The 14558-nt window shown below is 50.5% G+C and overlaps 1 protein-coding gene across 1 annotated transcript in view; it reads left to right on the top strand.

The window, feature by feature from the left end:
• The window catches only part of LOC112117649 (SH2 domain-containing adapter protein B), a 136702-nt gene extending 122744 nt beyond the window's left edge, over window positions 1-13958 (top strand). The window contains exon 6 of the mRNA XM_024215686.3: window positions 12903-13958. Coding sequence (XP_024071454.1) covers window positions 12903-13086 — 184 coding nt within the window. The 3' untranslated portion in view covers window positions 13087-13958. The remainder of the gene's footprint in view (window positions 1-12902) is intronic.
• The last annotated feature ends 600 nt before the right edge of the window (window positions 13959-14558 follow it).

Below are 14558 nucleotides of genomic sequence, written 5' to 3'. Positions count from 1 at the left end.
CGCTTGAGCAAGGGTCTCCGCTCTCACGCAAGCGCGTTGCTATTTATTGCATGTCCCATTGGAATCAAGAACTGGTCTGGTCAGTTACAAATGCACAAGGCTAGATGTGCCTGTCCTGCTGGCACGCAGGGGCGGCGGGAGTGGCAAAGACAAGGAATCCCTTTGCAGCTCTCACCAGAGTGTTTTGGGGCGGGGGAAGAATTCAAAGGAACAGGATCCACCCCCCAGGACAGACATCTCAGGGGATCTGCCAGAGCCATCAGCGCTTCTCAAGCAGCCCCAGGGCCCACTCGTCCAGCTCTGGCCCCCCTGATGCCGCTGGAGCCAGCAGTGAAAGGGAGCGCCACTCCCAGACTGGTAACACCTCAAGCGCTGGGCCCTCAGCAGCAGGCTCCCGGTGGTCTTTCATTTATTAACACAGGTTCATGAAATATACCCAGATAATAGGGGGTGAAGTTGCTTAGGTTTGACTCCTTGATGCATCTGGCTCATCTGGGCTCTGTCTCCTGAATCCGGTAGCAGAACAGCATCTCGATGAATGGTCTATATTTACATTTGAGCCAAGTTGTAATGTCGGGCCCGAAGTAGGAGAGCAATACCGCACTTCTAATTCGATAATAACCCTTTAAAACTCTGTTGAATGCTGTTAAGTTTTAGTAACATGGTGGTAACATCTACTTATGATTTCCAAGAGAGGACCCGGCCCGCCATGGGTATGAACTTCAAAGTAATCGTTCAGGCGGTTTAGTCCACGATACAGATGAGAAGTGACTATTCGGAGGGTGTAGGAGATCTCTTAACAACCAACCTACAAGTTCTATTTTAGTTAGAGCCATGGTTATCTGTCCATATGTACAGACTCTAATGCAAAGTCATCCAGCCTGTGGAATTTAGTGTGTGTCTGAGCAGCAGTCAGGTTTACATGATGGGAGAAATTACCATCTAGTAGGGCACTAATTCATGAACTCAGACTTACATGTCAAGATGCTCAGTAAGTCTATAAAAAAAGAAAATCTCTTGTGCAAGTGCCTAAGTATATGCTTGCTTGATAGATGGCTCCACGTCCCTGGGGTGAATGGGAGGTATTTTCAGAATTAGTACCATGCCAAAACACATGTTCATCTAGTGTTCTACAGCTTTCCAGCCTGACGCCCGGAAGAGTGGCAGCCTGACCATGCCTTAACCTGATCCGCGCACTTGCTTCTCCAATCTTCAGCTTAATCTAAAAGTCCATATTCAGATCCATAACTATTGTATCTGTATTCCTCGCTTGCTCGGTGGTCTGTTTTTGATGGTCTTGGGAGTGGGATTCCCTTGGTAACACCCACCCCTAAATCCATATTCACCCTGGAGTCGGTATAAGCTTTGATAAGCTGTCAGAAGCCAGGCTATTCAGGGTTTAGGCTGATATGCCTTTCAAGCAGTTGCAGTTGGGGCCTCCCCCTCCCCTCACCCCGAGCCTCGGTCAAGCATGGAGAAGTCAGCCTTTGCCCCAAGCTTTCTGGCTTGTGTTTCAATGTCAAGCTTATGGCAATGCGGTTATTTTAGCTGGAGATTACTTTACAAGTCATCTAAACATTGCAAAAATGTGTCAAAACAGGGCCACGCTGCTCCAACTGGTGTACACGGGGAGTAATTCCACTTGAAGTCATTAGTCACATCAGCGTAAGCCTGGGTGAGAACAGAAGATACTTCTGGCATCTTCTACCAGTGTGTAGAAAAATATTTACCAAGGGCCTGATTTTGCACACTAAGAAGCACGAATGTAACTCCCTAGGCGTGAGTAGCTGAGACTGTCAATGTGAGTTGTTACACACATGCTTAAGTGTTTTCAGAACTGGGCTGTAGAATAGAAGAGCCCAGATTTTGGAAATCCAGAAACCTTATACATATCTGTGAAAGCAGCGAGACCAGTGCTGTGTTTTTGAAATCTTAAATAATCTAGTTAAAACATTTCCTAAGCCCTTGCAATGTAACTTGGATAGCAAAAGAAAATCTTAGTTCCCTTTCCCTGTACAATTTGGGAAGAGCTAGGACATTTTTCATGGTTCTTCAAATAAACATTTTATCCAAAGTGGTTTTTTAATGTATTTCTACTCATCTTATAATCTAAACAGAAGTGACAGGGCCCCTGCTGTTTGCAGATTGGCTTTCCTCGGAAGTACCCTGTCATTTGAAGTTATCCAACAGCCTAACAATCTGGCCTCTCTTTCAAAGCAGTTGACGGAAATCCTTTATAGAGAACTGAGGCTGACACTGCTGTAGCTTTCCCACCTGTTTGATAATGTTGCTGAGGGACATGTTATCAGCCAGTGCTAGAAGAGAGACGGTGTTAATTGCTCTGTGGAGATAGCCGCTGTCAGGTACAGAATGATCTATTGCTGTGTCGTCTCTTCTTGGAGAAGAACACAGCTGAGCCAAAACCAAAAAAACCACCCTACACACCAGAAGGTCGATTTCTACAGGTTTCTAAGTTGAGGATTTGGCACACCAGTCGCTAGAACCATCCGGGAACTGGAATTTCTGTTTCACAGGAAATTCTGCAATTTTGAAAAATGTTATTTTGAAATTTCCCATGAAACAAAGTTTTTAAAAAAATAGGTTTTGTTTCAGTTGTCTATATAATATGCGGACAGTTGTTTCAAAATGGAAATAGTCCTTAAATGCTGAAGTGGAATATTTTGACATTATTGAAACACTTCATTTTCATTTTTTAAATGAGACCTCCTCAAAATCGGCACATCCCATGGAAAGTTCCAATTTTGATTAAATGGGATCTTCTGATTTAAAAATAAATGGGCAGAATTTTTGACCCGCTCTTTTGACCAGTCACCATAATTTGAATAAGAATTTTTTAAATTATTTTTTCCTTTAATAATAATAAAAAAAAAAAGAAAGGAAGAGAAAGGGAAAAAAAAGAACACACATGTCAGACGTGCTGCCACTTTGAGCAATGCCAAAGCAAGGTAAGATGAAGTGTAGTTTAAGGAGCTGCCTATAAAGAATCCCCCCCCCCCCCCCCCCCAACCAGCACCACACACACAGGCACCCTCTCCCCGCAATTAGTTACTCAGTCTAAGAAAAATGCCTAGGAAACTTTTAATTCAAAGGTTCAGTTTCATGACAGAACTTTTGCTGCAACATATTTCCCTCAGTGCAGCGTAACTATGTCACACAAGCTATTACATCAATGTAAACAGTTTGAGTCTAAAAGTGTTTAAAAGGCATTTATTGCAGTGATTAGTGTCTAAAAATATTCACGCTCTGCATTCGAAGCCCAGGGAGATGAATGAAGTAAGAAAAGGCAAAAGAGGTAAATGCTGTTTGCAGCGAAGCTTTTGGTTTGCTTCAGTAAAACAGGACTTTGGCAAAGAATAATTGTGCTAATAGACAGGAAGTCAGCAAAATGTGATAATATTTTTAGAAGTCGCTTATTGTACGTAGGCCAAGATTTTCACAAAGGCCCAGCACCCAGCAACTTCTGTGGTCATCAGTAGGCATTGCTGGGTGTTCAGCACTTAGGCAGATGGTCTGATTTTTCAAAAGTGTGGTTTTAAGAGACCCTGGCCCTGTTTTTGAATTTCTTAGGCTTAGCGGACGTCAACTTGGCAACTAGCAACATTGGGAATGAAAAATCCAGAAATATTAAAAATGCTGAAGACATACTAAAACTTAAGGATAAAGTCTACTCTTGATTTTGCAAGTCAAACTAACCTTGATATGGTTTTTTGATGAGATTGCAAGTTTGGTTGATAAAGGTAATAGTATTGATGTAATATACCAGGCGGGGCCGAGCCGCGGCTTGTGAGGGGTCAGTTGCAGCTCACGGAGCTCGGAGCTTCACCCCGCGGGCTGGGGGGAGGGAGAGAAGAGGCGAATTGGCACTCACGGCTCCAGCCCTGCAGGGGGCACTGTGGCTCACAGCTTCACCCCCACATGGCTTCAGCAGCATGTGCTCATTATAATAGGAAGTTGCGTCACTGTCGTGCTGTGATCTCCTTGCACGCTGCACACTACCGGCGGTGTTTCCTGTTCATAAGTCACATTTTGAATAGTTTTAGACGCAAGTGTTTAACCCTATGTTAATTTTGTGGGTGACAATGACATCTTCAAACTGTAACATGAGCTCCCAGTGTGTTGCTGTGGCCAAAAGAGCTCGTGTGATCCTGGGATGGAATCTTGGGTAGGCGCAGAGAGGTTTTTACCTCTGTGTTGGGCACTGGTATGACTGTAACTGCAATACTGTGTCCAGGTCTGGTGCCCACAATTCAAGAGGGATGTTGATAAATTGGAGAGGGTTCAGAGAAGAGCCATGGGAATGACTGAAGGGTTAGAAAACCTGCCTTCTAGTGATACACCCAAGATGCTCAACCTATTTAGCTTGACAAAGAGAAGGGTGAAGGGGGACTTGATCTCAGTCCGTAAGTGTCTGCGTGGGGGAAAATATTTAATAATGGGCTCTTCAATCTGGCAGAGAAAGGTCTACCACGATCCAATGGCTGGAAGTTGAAGCTTGACAAATTCAGAATGGAAAGAAGGCATAATTTTTTAGGAATGAGGGTAATTAACCATTGGAACAATTTACCAAGGGGTTGTGGCAGATTCTCCACCCCTGACAGTTTTTAAATCAAGGTGGGATGTTTTTCTACAAGCTCTGCTCTAGGAATTATGGGGGGGCCGGTCTCTGGCCTGCGCTATGCAGGAGGTCAGACTAGATGGTCACAATGGTCCATTCCTGTTTGGTCCAATGGCACCCGAGTAACCGAAAGCAGGACGTGGGGCCCAGGTTATTGCAGCCACATTACAGAGCCTATATGTATTCTACAAGTGCTCCATGAGCGCAAGACCAGCACGAGGAGCCATATGGAATGGTACCATTGCTGTGGGGGGTGGGCATAGGGCAGAGAGGCCATGCACACACACTTTGAACCGTAGCATACAGTTCCACAGCAGCTGCTGCTGCGTGGCTCCACTGGCTGAAAACTGTGCTGCTGTGAGCTGTAGCTGCAGCGTGGGGTTGCGTGGGCTGCACCCCACGCTCTGCTCTGGGCATGCTGGGCCCCCCTAATTTGTCAGCATGCCCCGTTCACAGACTCCGCCTCCCCGAGTGCCCCAGAACGGAACACTCCTAATCGCAAACCGGGGGGGGGGGGGCTGGCAGGGGGGGGGGGGGGGGATGAAAACTTTCCCATTTATTCACTGTTCAATGGATGACAGCACTGTGTGCAATTGACTACATGCATTCTGCCCACCTCTGTTGTTGTCAGCTCGACCCAGATCTCTCAGGCATTTATCTGCCTAATTGCCACTGATTTCGCTGGGAGTTAGCTGCCTAAAAACCTATGAGGATCTGGGTCTTAGTTGCTTGCCTCTCTTTGATTTTTGGGCACAGCAACATGGGGGAGAGAAACTTAAAAAGTGTCTGTAAAAACACACAGCCTGGCGGGCGGGGGGCGTTCAGGAGCAGACTCGGGATCTGTAGCTACTTAGCAGAGGCCTCGGTAACAAATGGGTCAAGAGGCCCTGAACATCGTGGGGCAGGGAGGGGGAACCAACTCCCATCATGGGTGCTTGAGGGTGCTGCATTTAAACGGCCATAGCTTTCAAAGTGCTCCACTGATTGTTTTCTCACCCTCGTGGAGGACGGTGAAAAACGTCCTCCAATATTTCTAGTTGCAGCCAGCATGAGCACAGTTCCTGTGACTGGAGCACAGGCAAAGGGGGAAGGAAGGGGCTGGGGGAGGAGTCAGGCTGTCATGCTGACGTTAAAGGGAAAAGATGCTTAAACCAACTTATCTCCAGCTTTCCAAAACCTTTTGCCTTGCGGCTGCATTTGAGCCTGGGACAACGTCCAGACCCAAAAAATCGGAGAGAATTATGCACGACTGACAAAAGTGGGCCGGAACGGAATGTTGAACCCAGCCGTAACGATGCAGTCACTACGTTGGCTACAAATTGTTAGTTCCATTTCACTGACTATGTGCTGCACACTCTTAATTTTAAATATTTCCCAGCGCTTGTGCCGTGGCACAATGAGTTAATGTAGTCGCCTTCCAGCTACAGAGACCTGGATTTAAGTTACAACTTGGGTTCTCAGGTGGAATGAGTGTCTGAGTTCCTAGTGAATCTGTCTCCGTGTTGCATACCACCGCACAGCTTTGTGCACGGGGCAGGATCTTCACAGGAGACTGGGGAGAGACATGGCAGGGGGGTTGCACACCAGGGTTGAGGTTCACTGCCGTAGCTGTGTGATGAAGTGTATCCCCCGCCACTCTGCTCTGATACTCTTCGTAAACCAGCGGTAAAACAAACGCTTGCACATTTAAAGTCAGGACAGCCTCTCTTCTTTCAGCTAATTGAAGGCCGTTCTTTTCAGGCACTTCGCTGTGTACTTACGCTAAGCACAGAGTTGCTGAAGAGAAGCAGAAGAAATGTAAATTCAGGGTAATAAATGAATTCAGCAGATGGAAGTGTCAGACTTGCTTCAAAGTGAAGACAGGTGGGAAATGGGTTAGGAGAGTTGCTGATTTCCATCACTTTTCCCGAGATTGAAGTCTATAGTTTTGAAAATCTATTGTTTTGAAGTCTATTGTCTATTGTGAAGGTAGCCAGATGTTCTGGCGATGGGGGGTGTCGGAACAATCACGGTGATACCAGTGAGAGCGAAGGTAACCCGGAGGCAATTCCTCACTTGGGTAGCCTGTTGGTAATGGAAGTCTTTTGGTCCTGTCTCTCTGCCTAGTAACGTGGGGTGCTCTGTGGACAATGCTGTTAAGGATTTCAGGACCGGTGGTAATTAGCTAGGCTTGGTGGAGTCAAGCATTCACAAAATGTGCGTTAGTCTCAGGCAGCCGTCTGTGGGCAGTTCGATTGAGCCAGTGGTAAGCATGGGCTGCTCCCACTCTAGAACGGATTCGTGTGTGCTACCTGTTGCAAGCAGGAGGGGCCATCCAGTGATGGTGTGATGAGAGCAATGATTGAGCCTTCTGGGCCCAATCCTGCCGTCACTGATTGCAGGCTCAGGCGCCTCACAATTATGGTGCAAACTGAGGAAAGGCATGTGTTCAGCAGAGGCCTGGGAACCATGATCTGATGCAGAAATCTGTTTTATTCCACTTGGCTTGGAAAATGATGGTGCTGATTTTCTCCCTGTTCTCCCGGTCAGAGGAGCAGAGGCTGACAGTGCATGGATACCTGTAATAGGGTCACAATCACTGGCACATGCAGGCAGCCGCCCCTCCTGCAATCACACACATACTATATGCAAGTGTTTTTAAGTCATTTTATCCTGAAGAGAAGTGATTTAACATAACAGTTACTCTGCATTCTTCATGAAATATGCATTAAGCAATTACAGCTGAAAGGAAGAGGTATAGGGCAGGCATACTTTCTGCAGGCGACGTGCACCGGCAGCTGCGAAGATGTGTAATGTATTATTAAATACCCTGATTATTAGGAGGGGACCGTTCCTATTATTAGGGTCTGTCTAGGCAATAGTATTTAATAATCCTCTAGATCAGAAATTGCTTTTTGTTATGCTAATGAACAGGGTTAGCATAGGTATGAATGGTGTTCTGTATTATTTGAAAGCTTTGGTGCATTAATTAGGCAAGTCACCCGCTGGGAGGGCTGTGTATTTATGGCTTGCTCCTTCAGCTGGTTGGATCAAAGAAGCAGAAAATGACCTAAGCGCTCTGCTCTTTTGGAGAAACAGGGCTGCTGTTCCTGGCTTCTTTAGCGTTGCTGTAAACCGATGGTGGCATTACAGTGCTCTTAACAGAAGGTTTATTTCCGTGGGTTTGTAATTAAGGGAAAAAACAGCTGCAGAAATCTGACCTTGCCCTCCACTGAGGGTCTCTGGTATGTAGGGTGGTACTGGAGAATCTCACAATTACACCACAATTGGTCTCCTTCCAAACAAAAGATTGGCTGCAGGTGCCAGTCAGAAGTAAATCTCTCCAAAGCGTTAGCTGCTTTCTGACCAGCATTCTAACACCATGGCTAGTGGGCACAGCTCACCTCTGCTGCCGTCTGCCTGGTAGCCCTCTCCCAGCCTTCTGTCCCGTTCCCCAGCCAGCCAGGCCCAGCTGGTCCAGGCCTGGTCTGACCGGCTGGGCTGTAGTTGGCAGGAAATGTAACAATCATGAAAAATCAGCAGAGGGGTCGTGATGTCCGGCTGTAGCAGGATTCTCCAAGCCCTAGGGTCATGTTCTCTGGTTCCTGGCGTGAGTGGCCCTCGCCCCTCCAGCTGGGCTGGGGGATGTTGGCAGGAGCAGATCGGGGTGAGGGTTACATTCCTGTATGCACCACGGCCAGAAGCAATGAGCCCAAAGCAGATGTGGTCCTTCATTGACCGTTGTCTTTGGGGTCAGGCTGGGCCTTAAGCACAGGTGCAGCGAGGGGCTGCTTGGGGGCCTGCTCCTTTGGAGCGGCTGCACACTCAGCAGTTCATGCGCACTCCTGCCTCCTTTCGCACAGTGACACCGGAGCAGGAGGAAAAGCGGTTCATTGCCGGACTCTCCACCTGCCAGGCTGTCAGCCGGGGGGCAGCCTGTGCCCTGGGACCCCACTGTGCTGCGCTGAGGCCCTGCTCAGGAGGGGAAGGGGAAGCAGCAAGGGACGTTGTCAATCTGAGTCCTGTATTCCCTGACTCCTGTGGCTATTGCATGGCCACTTGGCCAACACCCTGTCCTGTGTGCTAGGCCCAGCCCTTTCTGTTCTCTGCCCTCTTCCAGAGCCACCCTGCCAAGTACACGCACAGGCTGGGGCCTGTCTCCTCCTCCCTCGCCCACAACTCAAACCCACAGCTGCGGCCTCTCCCCGATGCCCAGAGTTCACACGCATCCGGGGTCTCCCCATCTCCCACCGACTCCGTAGGGACATAGGACAAGATCTCCTGGGTCATCGGGTCCAATCCCTGCTATCGCAGGCAGCCCCTCCTATAATCCCCACAACAAACGTATCCAGCTCTACCTCAAAGCTAGGCAGGTTGTCTGCCCCTCACCCTTCCGGAGCTTCGCCGCTCTGGTGGTTAGACACCTTCTTCTCATTTCTAGCTTGGATTTACTGCTGGCCGGTTCATGCCCCCTCTGCCATGGCAGGCCCCCCTCTCCGCTCCACTTTAAGTGCCGCTCTTAGGGGTGCTCTGACCACATCAGCTCCTCTTCGAAGCCCTCCATTAACTCACTGCCTCACCCAGTCTTTGTTCTGGCTTTTAAGGCTTTCCCAGCTCTGCTCCTGCCACAGTATCCAATGGCATAACCCCCATCTCCAGTCCGCCAGGGACACCAGCCCCTCGACCTGCAGAGGTCCCCGCGCTGCCCCCAGCGCAGCATCACCCGCCCTGGATGGATCTGCAGGGCCATTGCCTTCCCATCGCTGGGTGCGGCGCCGCTGAGGGGAGTGTGCAGGTTCCGTTTTAATGGAGGCTAGTGCTGCTAATTAGCCAGCTCCATTGAGCTCCTTGGTTTCATTACGCTCCCCTTGGGACTTTCTGGCCCCTGGGCTGAACTGGCTCGGGCAGGCTCGTGCTGCTGGAGCAGGACACGGAGAAGAGTGTGCGCGCACCGGAGAACAGGCTGTGGTGGGCGGAGCAGGCTCCATCACACCGAATGCGTGGCTGGGTGCTTGGAGCCGGGCAGTGAATTGCCCCCTGAGATCTGACCTAGCCGGCTTGTTCAGTGCAGCCTCAGCGTCTCACATCTCTGGGGTGCTCTGAAAGGACCTGGCTTTGTTTCACCAGTCGTAGCGTTGGGTCGGTTAGAATGACAGTGGTCATTCGAGAGGAAATGCCAAGAAAATGGGGAGAGAGGACAGCGCTTCCCCACTGCTCCCTCTCCCGTGGGGTGGGTGTGGCGAGATCTCCACCTCTTTATCTGCCTTATCCCCTGTGCATTGCTGTGTGGCATAGCACTTGCCCATGGAGTGAGCGCTGGGTGCGCTGGGCAGGGCGTGGAGGGGAAAGGAGTGTGGCTGTCAGGCTGTTCCTTTGCTCTGAGCGAATGTTCAGGACGCTCGTTCAGTGCGTCCCCATCGACTCATGCAGCCGCTAAGGGACTGGATAAACCCTTCGCTCCGAGCAGTCCAGCCACGTCGCTGTGAGCCAGGTGCCCGCTGCAGACACCAGCACGCTGGGAAAGAGAACAGGAGTACCCTGCTAACCTCAGACACGTCCGCCAGAAGTGTTCCGGTCTGGGGTTTTGAAAATGCGGTAATGTGCTGTCCTAGTGCAGAAGCGAATTGTCTTGTGAATGGGGGCGGCTGGTTGCTTTGAGAACACTAACTGTTCTGGGGTGACTTGATAGTATTTAGCATTCTGCTGGGAACATGAAGAATGTTAACTCCTCTTTCAAAAGTAGCACATGACTCCACTCCTATTGCCTGAGCAATAGACCTGAAGACATTTAACAGCCTCAGTTCGGGCCAGATTCTTTAAATTCATATGCACCTATTTCTCTGATCCTGCTAATTTAATGGCAGACTCGTAAGCCATTTACCAGCAAAGGAAACAGACAATAAGCTGAAGGGAAGGGGACAATATATCTCCTCATAAGAACGTATTTAGAGATGTCACCCTTGGCTTGCAGGAAATCATTTAGAGAGCTTTCAAAAGAGAATCATTCCTGTAAAAAAATTGAAATCAAGATTTTAAGCTTGCAGAGCTGTAATTACAGGGCCTGTGGTGATTTCTGCTCAGCAGAGAAGGGTCATTTCATCAACAAATCTGGAAAAGCCGAGCTTTTGTCTCTTCCCTAGGAGATGTTGTTTCTAGCACATGGAAAGAGGGAGCTTTTCCAAACACCGTTTTCACAGAAGGGTGACTTGGGGTTTTTGGGGCTAAAAATTAAATGTTGATCCTATTCATAAAGTAATGCTGCATCCTGGTGGAAACCGCGGCGGAAAGATGGACCTAAGGAAGCAGTGCTAGCCATGCTACAACTTGTTTCCTTTTGCACCACGTCCAGCAGCCAGTGCCTGTTGGTTTTGTGTCGTCCCCGCAGGGATACAAGCTGCGCTGAGTGGGCGTGTGCAGTGCGGTGTTCCCAGTACTGGAGCCCACGGGTGGTGTTGGCAGCTGCTGCCCTGTGTGCCGGGTGCTGAGGCCTGTGTCCCTGCCCCGCCCGGGCAGCAAAGCAGAACAGGGGTGACTTCTCCAGGTTTTCTGTCCCCAGCGCTGCAGTTCTGCTCCACACCCATGGCCAGGCGGGTGGATTGGAGGCTGCTCTTGATGCTTAGTAGCTCGCACAGTTGCCGTGTAACTGACTTGCCTCTGGCATGGACAGCCTACGCGTCATTGCATTTGCCTGTCGTTTGATGCCCGTGGAAACGAGGGGCGCTGCTCGCTACATACCGCCACTGTATCCGGTGCAGTTAGACAACTCCTGCCCTTCTGGGACAATGCGCCAGGCAGACTAGTGCCAGGGCAGCTCTGAGATGTGCCCCCCTCGCTACTGGCCAGAGGGGGCATTGCAGTTCGATTCCTCCTCCCCACTGTGCCCAACCCTTCAGGAAGGGGGAATTAAGGCTAATCGATACAACTGGGCACCCGAGCAGGGAGCCAGGGCCAGAAAACACTTTATACGGCACCTTCAAAGCAAATCCCTGCAGTCCTTGGGCTCGCTCAGGGCCGGGTGCCAAGATGGCTTTGGGCAGGAGTGCGGGGGCACGCGAGAAGCCCCCTTCCCTTGCAGTGCTGCCATGTGGGCATCTCACCAGAACTCACTCCTGCTCGCTAGCCCCTCCCAGGAGCCAGCAGTGACGAGAGGGCCAGGAGAGGCAGGGCCATGCTGGCACCACCCCAGCCTGGCTGGCACACGAGTGGGGGTGCTGTTCCCATCCCCCAACCATGCCCAAGGAGCTGCACTGGCAGAATTCTGGCTCCTTGTTCTACTCCCATCACCGCATTCGCTGCCGGAGACACAGTCACCTGGTGGGGCAGGGCGGCCCCACGCCACCCCCTGCGCAGGGCTGTGGCCAGAAAGCCCCGATCCAGCCCGTAACATGCCTCTGTCCTTGTCAAGCCCCAGGGAAAGGCGGGGCCCTGCTGTGCTGGGAGGGTTCGGCCGGGCTCGGGAGAAGAGGGGCTTGCTCCTTCTGCAGAAGTCCCTGTGCCGGTGCTCTGAGGGTTGGACTCTGCGGGGCTCGGGGCCCTCGGCAGCAGGAATCCAGCCACCTGCTGATTCGAAGGATGTTGCTGGATCCCTCTTGGAAGGGGTTTTTGCACAGGTGCCTGTTACCTGCTGGTGGGGGTGGGGGCTGCCTGGGGTTAGGAGCCGGAAAGCTGCAGCCTGACTCCTCTGCAGCACCTGAGACCCCCAGGCCACTCTGGGAGAGTTCAGCCTCTTGCAGGGGCTGACAGAGCAGGGCCTCGCGTTCATTTAAAAGGCTGAAATGTGTCACATCTCCAGGCCCGGGCCCTTGGCTTTTCCCGGCCCGAGTCCCTAGCTAGCCGCAGCAGGGAGCTGGCGATGCTTAGCTGTCCTGGAAGGGGCCACCAGCCGTTCTCAGGCTGCCCCGCCCCTAGTGCAGCTCCGGACCAGACCAGCGCCCTGGGGAAGGAAAGGGCTGAAACCCCAGAAGTTTCTGGGAACGAAGGCTCAAAGCCATTGAAAGGGCCCGTTCTCTCTGGGGCCTGCCGGGCACTGCTCCATGGGGGCTAGCGTCCGCACAGAGCCAGGGCTCCCCGTTGGCATGGACCGGCTGTCTGTGCTGATGCAGGGAAGACCTCGCACGCTGCAGACAAAAGTCTGGTCTGAGCGTTCTGTGCTGGTGGACCGTCGCGCGGTTCTTACGCAGCAGTGGCATGTGGCCACCAAAGAGGAGCTGCATTTTGATGCTGAACGCTTAACTGTGTCCGGGGGGTTGTGCAGGTACTAACACCCTCTCCTTTGCTTCCTTCACAGGAGCAGTCAAGGTTTTATGCACATGAAACTGACAAAAACCAAAGAGAAATACATCCTGGGTCAGAACAGCCCCCCGTTTGACAGCGTCCCAGAAGTCATCCACTACTATACCACCAAAAAACTGCCCATCAAGGGCGCAGAACACTTGTCCCTGCTTTACCCTGTAGCTGTCCGGACCCTATAACACTCCACTCTCACTCCTTCCTGTGGATGGGAGGGGACGGGCAAGCAAGGAAGCAGGAATTCATGCTGCATCGATGACCAGAACTCAGAAACTCGAGGTTGAAATGGAGATGTCCTGCCTTTCATTTCTGATGTGTGCTGGCTGTCTGAAAACTGTTAGACAGTCCTGTGTGTATGGTACTCTTGCACTACTGTGTTTCTGTTTCCATGTGATGAGAACAGAGAACCTTCCTGGGGGATGTTTCTGTGAATGAAAAAATGTTTCCAAATCCAAAGAACTGCCGTCAAGGGTAAATAAAGCCAACATCTTCCTTCAGTCAGGAAACTCCAAGGATATTTGTTCATACACAGGTATTAAGTCAGGAGAATGAAAGATCAAAAAATCTTCCACCGGTGACATGCTGTCCTAACAGACACTGAAATGGATGCAGATTCTTTCAGGGCTCAAGGAGAAATCGGCACATGATCGGCTTAACGTGCGAGTCCTCGCAGCTCTGCCCACTCACCCCGTGTTAGTGTGTCTCTTCACGCACAGTTTGTCAGGATGATCCAAACACAAGAGTCTTTTGTTTCGCACAGTGTGACTAGGAGATCTTAATGAGTAATTTTACAATAGCAACATGTGTTTGATTATTTATGAATAGGGTATGTAATTAAAATAGTGGTTTAATATATATATTTTTATCATTTTTTGGTACATTAATAAATCTCGGAGGGTTACTGCGTTCATTTTGCAAGTGTCATTCCTAGATCAAGGCAGGCAGTTGATTCTCATTGTCCGCTGTGCCAGTGCAGCGGGCGCTGATATGTCAGCAGTGGCAGTACGTCATCTGAATGTGACAACAGGCTGGGTTTCAGACCTCAAAAGGCAGGCAGAGGCCACACTTCTTGTGCTCATTTTATCTGGGCAAATAATAGTCCCACTGGGGCAACTGACCAACGGCATCCAAGATGCTTTCCACCTCTGGCATGGAAGAGCATGTGATGGATGGGTTTTCCAGCTCTCCAAGAGAGACGTACAGTGTGTAGGAAAACATGGCTCTGTGGCACTGCGTGTTACGGGGAATTCTTGAAACTTGCATGCGAAGAGCCTGGTGCTCCTGCATATGGAACTACTACGGTCACTGGCATTTCCTCCCCCAACAGAATATCCAGAGTTTAGGATACTGGAATTTAGGGCCAGAAGCGACCACCAGATCATCCCGTCTGAGTTCCTGCACATCACAGGCCAGCCACACACTAAACCCAGAGATGGAAATGAGACCAGGGTCTTACAGCCCCCCGGAAACGAGACTATCACGTGCTGCAGGCACAGAGCAGGAGGGACCAAGGGGCACCAGTTCCTGAGGCTCATGTAATGGCAGGGAAATAATTAAGTGAGAGAGACCCAAACAAGCCTGGCAAGTGACCCCCACCCACACGCTGCAGAGGAAGGTGAAACCCCCCCAAGGTCACGGACAATCTGACCTGGGG

Source organism: Terrapene carolina, unplaced genomic scaffold (assembly GCF_002925995.2).
Source record: "Terrapene carolina triunguis isolate 2854851 unplaced genomic scaffold, T_m_triunguis-2.0 Scaffold35022, whole genome shotgun sequence".
NCBI lineage: Eukaryota > Metazoa > Chordata > Testudines > Emydidae > Terrapene > Terrapene triunguis.
Note: the sequence above shows the minus strand (reverse complement) of the source record. Positions and strands in the feature narration are given on the sequence as shown.